General features: G+C 31.6%; 2 protein-coding genes across 2 annotated transcripts; one reads left to right on the top strand and one right to left on the bottom strand.

Moving 5' to 3' along the window:
- On the top strand, positions 3,320-4,075 carry LOC109703709 (histone H4-like). The gene is made up of 2 exons (XM_020224429.1): positions 3,320-3,696; positions 3,913-4,075. Exons 1-2 carry the CDS (start codon positions 3,470-3,472, stop codon positions 4,073-4,075), a joined length of 390 nt encoding a protein of 129 aa, XP_020080018.1. The 5' UTR covers positions 3,320-3,469.
- On the bottom strand, positions 9,287-12,244 carry LOC109703657 (NAC domain-containing protein 86-like). Its single transcript, XM_020224363.1, has 3 exons — positions 12,010-12,244; positions 11,556-11,833; positions 9,287-9,778 (listed from the first exon to the last, which is right to left on the bottom strand). The coding sequence occupies exons 1-3, from the start codon at positions 12,164-12,166 to the stop codon at positions 9,476-9,478; spliced, it is 738 nt and encodes a 245-aa protein (XP_020079952.1). The 5' UTR covers positions 12,167-12,244; the 3' UTR covers positions 9,287-9,475.

The raw sequence follows: 12,940 nt of genomic DNA, 5'->3' as shown, positions 1-12,940 counted from the left end.
GGGTTCGGGTCGGATAAATACAAAATCAATACCCGTATCCATATCCGTTGGGTTTTTATTTTCTATATCCATAACCGAATTCATACCCGTTTAGCTAGGGTAAACCCGCCCCGCTCGGGTTCAGGTTCGGGTTCGGATTATATTTCAGCTATCCATGCCCATTGACATCCCTACACACCACGACCTTGAACCTAGCTACATAAAAATAAGGAATAATTTCATCAATACCCTTCTAAGAGATAGGAATTTCATAAATGCCCCTATAAATTACAAAATATCAGCAATACCTTTAAGATTAACATTCCATTAAAAAGTCATCTAATATTCTATAAATACCCATTTTACCCTTATTAATTACTAATTTAATTAAGTGTAATAATTTAAGATTAATTACATGATCAAGATCAATTCTTAACCTTTCAATCACATAATAATTCAACATTCTTTTTAAAATTTTATAATTAAATATCTATAGTCTATTAAGTGTAATAATTAAATCTTGTTATAATTTTTCGCTTGTAAATTATATATAGTTGTAATGCAATTGTCCATTGTAATATTCAATATTAATTTCAAGATTTAATTTTTTGAATTTTATTTAAATAACTCAATAAGTCATACAAAAAATATTTGATATAAATTTTTTTGATATTTATATTTTTCATATGACCCAATCACCAACAGTTTTTTAATTGCAAATTTATTGTCAACAAAAAGTAAAATTGTATGAAGACCCGCTCACCATTAGTCCACTTTGGCATGGCCCTGTTTGAATAATATATATATAATAATATATATTATTAAATAAAATTAATTGAGCTCCTATATTTTTAAAAGTATCAAGTTATTGGTGGTTGTAGATTTGTGTCCATTGATAAGAGATGTGCGGTTAGATGATGTTCCACATATTATATCTACCAATAATTAGTACTAAAAATATTATTTTTAAATTTGAGGGTATTTATGAAATGTATTTCTTTATTAGTTGGCTGTCAAAAAGAGCACCCCAACGAGGTAAATTAGTCATTTTATAACCTAATCTTAACGTCCGTTAGAAAAAAGAATATTTGTGATAATTTTCTACATTTGAAGAGGTATATATGATATTTTCAATTTTATAGGAGTATTTACGATATTTAGATATTTAAAAGGGGTAGTGGTGAAATTGCCCCTAAAAATAATTAATTACATATGTAGCAATCATTTATTGTGAAGGCTTATCTAATAATTTATGAAGAAAATGCTTTAGTTTTCGTAAAATATTATCCTTATTTATTGTTAATTTAATTATTGGCAATCTTATATAGCTATTTCTAAATTGGGCAAAAATTTTATGGACACCGTGTCCACAAAAACCAATTTGGGGACGCCCCCTATGGGCACCGCGTGGCACCAAGGAGCAGGCGGAATTTTTTTGGGTGCACATGGTGCACTATTTTTTGTTTTAATTTTTTTTACTTTTAAATTATAATTTAATATAATATATATATATGGACACTAGTTTTGTTTTAAAATTTTATTTTTTGTTTTTTAATTATAATTTAATATATATATTATGATATTTTAAAATAATTAATAATTTAGAATTTAGGATTTAAAATTCTTTTGTATATATTTTTTAAATATCATAATATATATATATATATATATAAATAAATTAAATTTAAAATTAAAATTTAAAGTAAAAAATGATGCACCGGGTGCACTGAAAAAAAACGCACTGCTCTGCCAGAGGCAGAGCACGGGGATGGTGGCCCGCGTGGCTCGGGTGCCACGCGGCGCCATCAGATGATCCTCAAAAAAAAATTGGTCATGGTCTCAATAAATTTTGCCTCTAAATTTTCGCGTCCAATACGGTATTAAAGTTTAAGAAAATATATAAATTGCAATAGTACTTCTTTAAAATTCAGTATGACATAAATTACATAGTTTACTAATGTCTCTCAATAAAGTTGCGCTCCTTTGAGTGTGCATATTATATGTCAGTATTTTAACAATATAAATAGCAAAATGAGCGTAATATTAAAGTATAAATATAGGATAATCAATAAGTACCATAGAAGTATAGCTGATGAGTTAGATTTTAAATTCTAATAAGACATAAGTGCAAACATTATGGGGGGGGGGGGGGGGGGGCAGGGGGGGGGGAGGGGAGATAAATTACACTATTGTAATGAATTTATAATAAAATTTAATTTTTCGCCACAGAACATCATTTTTGTATCCAATAAAATTTTGCAACTTTAAACTCTATTTCAATTACATAATTTCTAAACTGCGGTTAATTTCTAATAACTAATAACTGATTCAGCTTGTTGATTTCAAATTTATTTCCAAATTAACTGTGTATATTTATATTTATATTTATATATATGTATATATTTATATTTATATTTATATATATAGAGTGCGTTGGTAATGCTTTTGGAAGCACGGAGCGGCTCCGTGCTTTCAGTTGTTTTCGAGTTTGGACTTTTGAATCGACGATCGTCCGTTAGACTTATCTAGAGTATTTAAAGTATCTAGAAAATAAATTTTGTGATTTTCAATATCATTTGCCTAGTGTTGAGTGGCTCAAAATCACGGCTGAAAATAAAATCTTACAAAATATGATGATATGACATTAAAATTTAGATCAAAGTGTCTTATTTTATATGGTATAAAAATATTTTCTATCAAATTTCATGGATCTGGATATTTCTACACCGTTAAACTTGCAAACGTGCACCACCAGGCCGTTAAAATTATTGATTTTGAGCCACCTTCGATCACTAGGCAAAATGAATATCAAAAATCACAAAATTTATTTTCTAGGTACTTCAAATATTCTAGATCAACTCTAACGGAGCCGATCGTCGATTCAAAAGTCCGAACATCGAAAACAACTTGAAAGCACGGAGGGCTCCGTATTTCCAGAAACATACCAGCCCACTCTATATATATATTAATAATACTAAATCTTTAGCGAAGTATAAGCTAGATCCAAATTAGAAACTGCCTTGAGCCAAGCTCAAATCAGTTTGGAACCCGAAGTGACCCGTAACGGACTCAATGACACGTCATCAATCCTTACCACTGAGTCCAAACTAATCGTCACTGTCCACACAACATCCAACCGCTGAGAGCTACTGGCCCACGGATTGGCACTCCCTCCGCTTAAATGTAAAACCCCGTTCCCCCCGGAAACACATTAGAGGCGGGGATCGTCCCTACATTGAGACCACCTCATCCGCTTTTTAAGTAGCTTTGAGATTCGTGCAGTTAATGTGATTGAGAGTACTCCTCCCGCCCCAATTTCCCCCACTTAAATTCAAAACACCCAAATCCAAACCCCCCCACCCCCTCCTCTCCAATCTATAAATCCCTTCAAATCTCTCTTCCCCCTCTCCACTCAAATTCCGCTTCGTTTCGTCTTCGTCTTCGACTTCGAATTTGATCGTCTAGGGTTAGGGTTTTGGTATCAGCGCCGATGTCGGGGAGGGGGAAGGGGGGGAAGGGGCTGGGGAAGGGCGGGGCGAAGCGCCACCGCAAGGTGCTCCGCGACAACATCCAGGGGATCACGAAGCCCGCGATCCGGCGCCTGGCGCGGCGCGGCGGGGTGAAGCGCATCAGCGGGCTCATCTACGAGGAGACGCGCGGCGTGCTCAAGATCTTCCTCGAGAACGTCATCCGCGACGCCGTCACCTACACCGATTTTTTTTTTTTTTTTTTTTTTTTTTTTTTTTTTTTTTTTGTTTGTTTGTTTGTTTGTTTGTTTATCGAATTTGTATTTTAACGTCCTTTTTTTCTTTTCCTTTTTTTCGTCGTCTAAGTGATAAGTCCGTAAGTACCTGTTTGGTATTACTATTGTGTTTGGGGAGGTAACTAAGGTGTGGTTTAAGTTTCGGTTTTTGTAGAAATGTTTGGCTTTAGTTTTGGGATTGGGAGGTTAAGAGGGCGTCCTTGCTGGGTTTGGGATTTGGGATTTGAAATGGGAGGCTTCGGCATCTCCCACGCCGGGACCGCGAACTCCCGCATCTGCTGCAGGTACCGCCACTGGCAGAACGCCGCCCGCACGNGATGTTTTTGGCTTTGAATTTGGTGCGGAATCAATGGAGGGGTTTGTGTTATCATTATGGTTTGTCCATGAATGCCTGAATAGTGAATCTTCTGCTTTTTTTCTTTTTCTTTTTTTTCCTGCAATTTTATGTTTAAGCTTTTTTTTTTTTTTTGTGATTCTTTTTGCTCTATACCTTTACAATTTCCTGTTTGCATTTGAAGTCAATGGCCTTTTTTTTTTTTAATAACTGATCTTATTATTTCACATTTTTATTTGCTGAAAATGTTTAAAAAAGATTATTAATTTCCATACATTTTTTGGGTTAGGATTTGTAAGATAGTATATACATAAATATTGTATATTTAGTATTTCTCTTTAAATTTGCATACTTACTGAGGTTTAAAATTGTAATCTAAAAAAAGGGCTATTTATAAGGATTAAAGTGTTTACCGATACGGATCGTATTTATCGTATTATATCGTGCTAGTAAGATATCAATAGATATAGTTTTCGTATTGATGGTATAATTTAAAATTTTTTATTTATGAAATTAATAAGTATTTTTTTAAATAAAGTTTAAAAATTTTAATAAAAATATATAATAAATATTTGATATATTTTGTTGTTAAAAAAGAATATTTTGTATATGTGTCAGCATATGTATATTTTTTGTAATCAGCACTTATTGGCATAGTCTAGTATGTCTCATGTTATATCATGTGGTAAATTTTCAATACGATCTCGTGTCATAGTATTTAAACTCTTGTTATTATGGTATTTTCTTTCAAAGTTCATTTTGTCTACCACTAGTCGTGCAAAGCTATTTCCTTAATGGGCTGGGCTTGGCCCAAAATGAGTTTGGCTTTGTGGACTGTTTTTTGGGCCCATTATTTATTATGATTTAGATATTTTAGAAGAAATATATTCTTTTTATGAAAATTCAAAAGTAAATTTAGTTACAGATTGAGACCCATAATATTGGACCTTAATCTGTAACTAAGTTTATTTTCTAGTTGAATGAAGCGGTAGCATGCTACCTTATATGTGATACCTTGTTTTCTGGAAGTCATTCATCTTAACTAGATTTTCACCCGTGCGATGCACGGCTAATATAATAATATAGAATAATAAAAATTATTATGTGATGATAACAAAAAGATTTTATAATTAATTTTATATTTTTTAATAAATAAAAAAATATACTATCAATCTTAATTATAGTACATATTAAAGTACACAAGCTAGAGAAAAAAAAATTTGGACCAAAGTAAATATTCAACTAAAATGCAAAATTCAATCTTGCTCTATTATCTATGAATTGATATGCAAAACAATTTACATTTATATATTGATGTGCGAAATAAAATGATAACTAAAATTGATATGAAAATTACAAATGATATTAATATTTAAGCATATAATAAGATCAACTAAACTTTCATATTTGACACAAATTAGAGTAAGCACACATATATTATGTTCCTACTGGTGCTTTTAAGATTTAAAAATATATAGATGTTAGTTTTTTCTCTTTCCAAAAATGTCTCTATCCTTTTTTACTAATATTTTTATGTCCAGAAATTTTCAACAAAGCATTTCAAATAATTAACTAAGTAGTAATTTATTCCTAAATAAAGATAAATATTTTTCTTCTCATGCATAATATCTGCACCGGTCAATTTTTTTGCCACATAATATCTGTGAATTTTTTAAATATCTCAACATAATTATATGTAACTTTGAAATAATTCCTCCTTCATTATAGGTGATTTTTAATAATATAGCAAAAGATATTAATTTTTTGCCATTAGATCTTATCTAATGATTGAAAATAAAAATATCCATTAATTTTTGTGACAATATTACCCTCGCATTTATATCCTATTTTCTATCTTTTCTAAAATAAAATATCTATATTTAAACTTAAGCAGTAATATCCGTACCTGGCGTGAATTTTTCAAATATCTCAACATAATTATATGTGACTTTGAAATAAAATCACCTTCATTCATTATAGGTGATTTTTAATAATATTGTAAAAGATACTATTTCCTTAAAAAATTTAATTTTAATTTTTCTAAAGTAGTCATATTCCCTAAAATAGTAATATCCGCACAACATAATTATAGGTGACTTTTAAATATTCCTTAAAATAGAACATCTATATTTGAGCTTAACACGTAGATTTTCTATATAGTAAAAGATATTATTTTCTTAAAAAATCTATTTTTTTTTTCTAAAATAAAAAATCTATATTGGAGCTTGACACGTGGCAAGCATATAAAGCGCCACGTGTCAGCTTTTCACATATGGTTCATTAAGGGTTCTACTTTAGTATATAGTAATAGAAGATAGATAATTTAAATAAAATATCAAAAATTTTAAATATTAGTAGGTAAATTTGAGAAAATTTTTATATATTTTGCTTTAAAAAAATATGATTTAATATTATATATGCGGAAGGTATTATCCATATTTGAGTTTGACACGTGGCAAGCATATAGAAAGCCACGTGTCACTTTCTCACATAGGGTTCATTAAGGGTTCTACTTTTATATATAGTAATAGATAATAGATAGATAGATAGATAGATAGATATTACCTCAAAACATCTTAACTTTTTAATTTTTTAAGTCTAATTATTGTCCAAAATGTTATTTCAAAAATCCAAGTCATGGGATGTCACATTGCTTTTCATGCACTCCACGTAGAATTGAAATGAGAAGAATTCAATCGAATTTATTTAAAAATAAAAATTGTTTTTGTGTTAAATCGGAGTTCGACTAAATTCTGTCTTGTTTTATTCTTCGGCTAAAGGTGAAAATTTTGTTTCAATATGACTACTTATTTGGATAGTAAGGATAATATTACAACAAACTAAAAGGAGGGTAGTTTGGGGTTATTGGTAAAATATAACAAATATATATTAAATGTATTCTCAATAATATACCTACCTAAATAAAGATGATTATAATAATAATAATAATAATAATAATAATAATAATATATATGAATTGAGCTCCTTTGCTTTTAAAAGTACTAAGTCATTGGTGCTTGTAAGTTTTTAGCCCTTGGATTAAGAAATGTGCGGTTAAGATGATGTGGACCCCCTAGGCTTAGGTGGGTGGTTGGTTGAATAGTATAATCTAATGAGTAAAAATGATCAAAGGGTAGATCTAATAGCAAAAAATTTACAAGCACCAAATACTTGGTACTTTTACAAGCACCATAACCGGACTCTAATATATTATATATTATAGATATATATATATATATATATAATGTATTGTGATAGGTATTTATATAAATAATATTAATATATAATATATAATAGAAGAAAATTATATAAATTTATTTTTTTTCAAGTTTTTCCTTTCAACAAAACAAGTATGGCTAATTTATTTTTTCTTTTTTTTTATAAACCAAAGATTAAAAAACGTAATTTATTTTTTTCACAAAAAACTCTTTTCCATCAAAACTTATTTTTTATAATTTTATGTTGAACTAAACACACTCTAAACAAATATATATATATATATATATATATAATATATATATATATATATTATATATATATATATATATATATAATTGGAAGCACGGAGGGCTCCGTGCTTCCAAAAGCATACCAGCCCAAGTTATATATATATATATATATATATATATATAATATATTGAGAAATAGGTAGCACGTTATTCCTTTCGTTTATTTTATTTAGAAATAAACTTAGCTCAAAATGTGAATCAATTAAAATTCGAACTTGGGTTTCGAATATCAACCACCAAATCTTTTACTATTTGCTCTAGGGACGATTGTATAAATTTATATTTTATTGTGTCCTATACCATTGAGAAGCTGTGGAAGGGAGGAGAGGAGCCTATAAGGAAACACAACCCATTTCCTTTGCTTTTTTTTTTTAAATTTTTTGGCCCCTTTTGGCTATTCCCGATTTTGATCCGTAACTTTCCTTTCGTCATAAATGGCTATAATGCAAACAAGCATTCAACGCATCAAAAGCTTTTATTTGCTTTTCTTGGGATCAACAATATAAAAACCAAAAGGAAAAGAGAAAAAAAAAAAAAGGAAAAAAGAAAAGTTATGATTTCACTTATTAATAACTTTAAGCAGCTCTCCCGTACAAAGCAGTGACTGTGTGCCACCACTCATCACATGCATAAATTTGTCGCAAATGCTTGTCCATAACTGACGTTCAGATTGAAAATAATATTCAGATACTGACTGTCTTTAAAGCAAATGGCAAAAAATTTAATGATGGGTAATCAAAGTTTCAAATTCGAATTCTAATTGATTCATATTTTTAACTAAATTTATTTCTAAATAAAATAAATAAAACAGGTAACGTACTATCTATTTCTAAAATAATAATAATAATAATAATTTTCAGATATCCTAATTTCGACTACCCTTATAAAGCCACATAATTAAGGGTGAACCAAATTTAATTTGTATTTGATTGGAATATTCACTGGGATCTAGGATGACAAATTAATCCAGTGAACAATGCATTTTTCTGATTAATTAATCCTGTGTGATGGATTCAAACTAATCATGCATGGCTATTAGTTCCTTAATTAGTTCCTCTTTGAGTAGTATATTAGGGATTCACATGTGAGAGTTGGAAAAAGTTTATATATATGGATTAAGAGCATTGCTACAGATACATTCCAAAATATGGTGTATATCTTACACGCATTTCATCCCAAAGTCATCAATATTTTACTTGTCGTATCAATTTTTTTTATTTTTATTAAAAATTATTTGAATTTCTATTAACTTTAGGATGGAGGGTGTAATATCTACACTCTTCTTTTTGTGTGTACAAGAAATATTTTTCGATATGTTAATATATGTTACATCTTATATAGTCTAAGGATTTCTTAATTAGGATTTCTTAATTAATAAAAACTGCACTGAACCTCTTAAACTTTCAAATGGACACTTCATCAATAATGAATTGAAGCGAAAATATGACACTTCAATCTTATTAGAATAATATGACGATAAATTTAACTAAATTACCATATAACAAAAAAAAAAGGAGATTACTCAGCAAAGTATACGTAATTAAAGAAAATTAGCATGATTATTAACAGTAAAATATAAATCAAAATACAGCCGTTAATATCTCCGCATTTAACCAAAACCAATTCCAAAGACGTTAAAGGAGAAAAGAAAAGAAAAGAAAAAAGACATTTCATGAAAATTTACACAAGATATTCCCCTTATTACATAAACGTTACCTTCACAAGTTCACAAAATAAAAAAAGAAAGAAAAGAAAAAAAAGAAAAAGAAAACTGTTACATTTTCAAACATAATATTATTATTACTTCATCACCAATATAAATTACGACCATCCCAAGCAAAAATGATCACCAGGAAATTAATAAAAATGAACCCCAAATTAATTAACTAATCAAGTAGCAAAAGCCACGCATGAATTGGGCTCCTGATCGGTGGGCTCATTGCTTGACATGGTGGAGGTGCACCACGCGTCGTCGGCGATGAACTGCATCCACGCGTCGTCCTTATCGTCCTCTTCGACGCACGACGACGACCCCACCGGCACGTCCGGTGACGTCGCCGCGGCCGCGTCGAACTCGCTGTTGGGGATAACATGTAGGGAGCTCTCCACCATTGCTATGCTGCACTGTCCCTGCTCTTCTACTTCGGTGCACGCCACGTTTTTCTTGAACACTCGGCATAGTGCGTAAGAATCCTGATGAGTAGTGCAATTAACGTAGGAGAAGATGTTATAGGTCATATATATATATATAAAGTGAGAGTGAGAATCGATCTGATAGAAAGTAAATCGGAAATAGTTTTAATACGCTTAAGTGTAAACCATGTTAGCTAGGCAAAGAGAATATTGCAAAGTAAAAGATGGATGGGAAAATTTGATTAACTAAACGCCTCTATAAGCTAGGTAGGGGGATCTGGAATATCTCTCTTATTTAGTATTATTCAAAAGATCGATCTAATAATAAATAATTTAGCAGTGTGTTCTTACGTAGAGGGAGAGAGATGTTACTCAATAGATATATTGATCGTGTAAGAGATAAAGATTAAGAATATTACTCATAAAATGATGAATGTGATGGAATGTACAACTAGCTCTGATATCATATTTATGCCAAAAAAAAAAAATCATAATATATATATATATATATATATATATATATATATATGAAAGGAGAGAGAGAGAGATGGTGGGAATAAAGTGAAAGCCACCGACACCATTGGTGCTTTAATGCAGCGTGAACATGCTCATGATACTGCTCAGTGTAGTTAATGTCTCATCTTATTAAAAAAAAAAAAGTAGGGACATAGAAGAATCCTTAAAATATATAAAACAATAAACTGGATTAGAATGTAAAGAGCAAACCTCATGATTTTTTTGCCTTTTTCTTTTTGGTAGAATATAACATTTGTCTTATTAGAATAGTGAAAGCAACAGGATGTGTCTGCAAAGAACTTAGGACCAGAGAAGAAAGGAATATTTTAATCAATTTTTAAAGGGATAAAAAGCGAAGGGAGAGAATGGAAAGCCCTAACTTTTCATGCACTCCATGCATAAAAACCACGTAGAATCTCCTCCTTTTCCTAAGAGCCTAGAAGCTGAGCAATATATATGACGAGGAGATTGACTATACAGTGAAATTTTATAACCTTTAAAAACGAAAATTAACAGCCATAAGATACAATATAGTATGTATTATAATAGTGGAAATATATATATATTATAAATGCCCATTTGCTATTTTGATCTCAATGTAGTAGTTTCTACAGCTCATGCATTTGAAATGCATGGACATTTCTCTTAACCTTTTGGTTTATGCCATGGTTTTTTCTTTCTTAATTCCTAATATTTAGAAAATATTTGTGAAGAAGAAGGGAAATCCTAAAATGATCCATTCATTACAATAGGGAACAAACCAAGAACCAAAAGGCACACCCCAACAAAGAAAAAAAAAAATTTATAAAGGGGGTTGGCTCACAGTTTTGAATTGATTGGCTTTCTCTTTAGGCTAACTTATTGCACCGATCGATCGTTCCATATTTCTCGAGCATATATAAATCCTAATGTGTGATTATAGCATTACTCCATAACAATTTGTAATAAGACAACTCAATTGAGGTCATGAAATAAGAAGCTTCAAAAAGTTGGTTTTCTTTTTTTTTCCCCTCCTTTTTTCTTCTTCACTACTCTTAATTAAAGAAGAAACATGAAGATCTTTGAAAACACCATGTCTTGATTCAATTACCATTTGTTTGCTTATATAAATGTATATATTCGGCTCTAAGAATCGTGCATTAATTTGGTTCTAATTTTAACTTATAATCCAATTAGGGCGATTAAGAGGAGTATTAAATGCTCTTAGCCTAGATTGAATTACTTTTATGCATGATTTGCCATAACCAAAACCAGTAATTATTCATAAAGTGATCATGAACTATAAATAACTTTAGTGACTATATATACATGAGTTTGTCACCTGGATCCCCATAGTGTCCTCGCATTCCTTGTCGTCGAGACGATACTCGTGCATCACCCAATCCGTCCTTATCCCCTGCGGCGCCCGACCCCGATAGTAGACCAATGTCTTCTTCATGCCGATTGCGCGGCTTTGACAAACGACGCGCCGATCCTTCCCCGTCGACTTCCAGTATCCCGCCCGGGTCGCTCGGTTCGTGCGGAAGCCGTTCGGGTACTTTCGGTCCCGAGGTCCGAAGAAGTACCACTCGGGATCCCTACTCGGCAAGAATGATTTCTCTGCATGAATGCGCAAAGCCCAATTTTCATATTTCATGAATAAGATTCAGAGAGCACAATTAAAAAATTCTAGTAGATGAATATCGTATTCTGAAGTATCAAATGAGTTTAGAGAATAATATGAGCTATACATTGATGAAGTTTACCATTCGAATTGCGCTAACAATTCTTGTTACCTGCTAACTCCCATGGTTCACACTTGTAGAGGTCGACCTCCGGAATTATGTCGAGCTCGATCTTGAGGCCGTGGATCTTCCGCTTGAGGTAGTAGTTCACGAGCTCTTCGTCGGTAGGGTGGAACCTAAAGCCCGGTGGCAGACCCACCGGAGCCATCGATCGATCGCGCTCGATCTCTCTTCTCTTTCTCTCTTTCCTTTCTCTCTTTCCCTCTCTCTCTCTCTCTCTCTCTCTCTCTCTCTCTCTCTCTCTCTACCCCTTTCCTCTCCAAAGAGGCCTTGCTTCTTCCCTTTGCCTTTAGTCACCATATAAAAAGATTTCAAAGTGTGCCTCTAAGAAGTTTTCGCTTTCTCTTTTCCAGATTCGGGTGCAAGCAGTGGAGTAGGGCCTTTCACAGCCTCTAATTACTTAATGCCATCTACAGTAAAACCATCAGGTTCAGGTTTTTCACTTCTCAGATCTATTTGACCATGATAAATTTTGCCAGTGAACCTTTTCTTCTTTTTTTTTTTCTAATGTTTTGTTTCTGAGATCTACCTAGGAGCACTGGTGCAAGCTAACTTTGTTTCTGAGAGCTGTAATCTCCTCTTAACTAGTACCATAAAAAAATTTGTGTACTTAATTCGACACTTAACCATTTTTCCTGAAGTGTGGTTCGAACCAAAAACCAATTGCTCCGAGATAAATTAGCTATCAACTGGATCTACTTGTTAGCAATTAAGACAAGTTGAAAATAAAGAATTAAACATAACACTGCATAACACATCCCTTCTTTTATTTCTATGTGGAGCGGGAACAAATTAAGTGTTTAATAATTTGCGTTTACCATATTAAAGTGCTTTACAATTTTTTTTTCTGCTATTAAGGTGCTTTAAATTTCTTAGTGTATGTTCGCTGTCAATCAAGTTTTTAGACACATTATCAGTAAGT

Source organism: Ananas comosus, linkage group 25 (genome assembly GCF_001540865.1).
Source record: "Ananas comosus cultivar F153 linkage group 25, ASM154086v1, whole genome shotgun sequence".
Taxonomy (NCBI): Eukaryota; Viridiplantae; Streptophyta; class Magnoliopsida; order Poales; family Bromeliaceae; genus Ananas; species Ananas comosus.
Note: the sequence above shows the minus strand (reverse complement) of the source record. Positions and strands in the feature narration are given on the sequence as shown.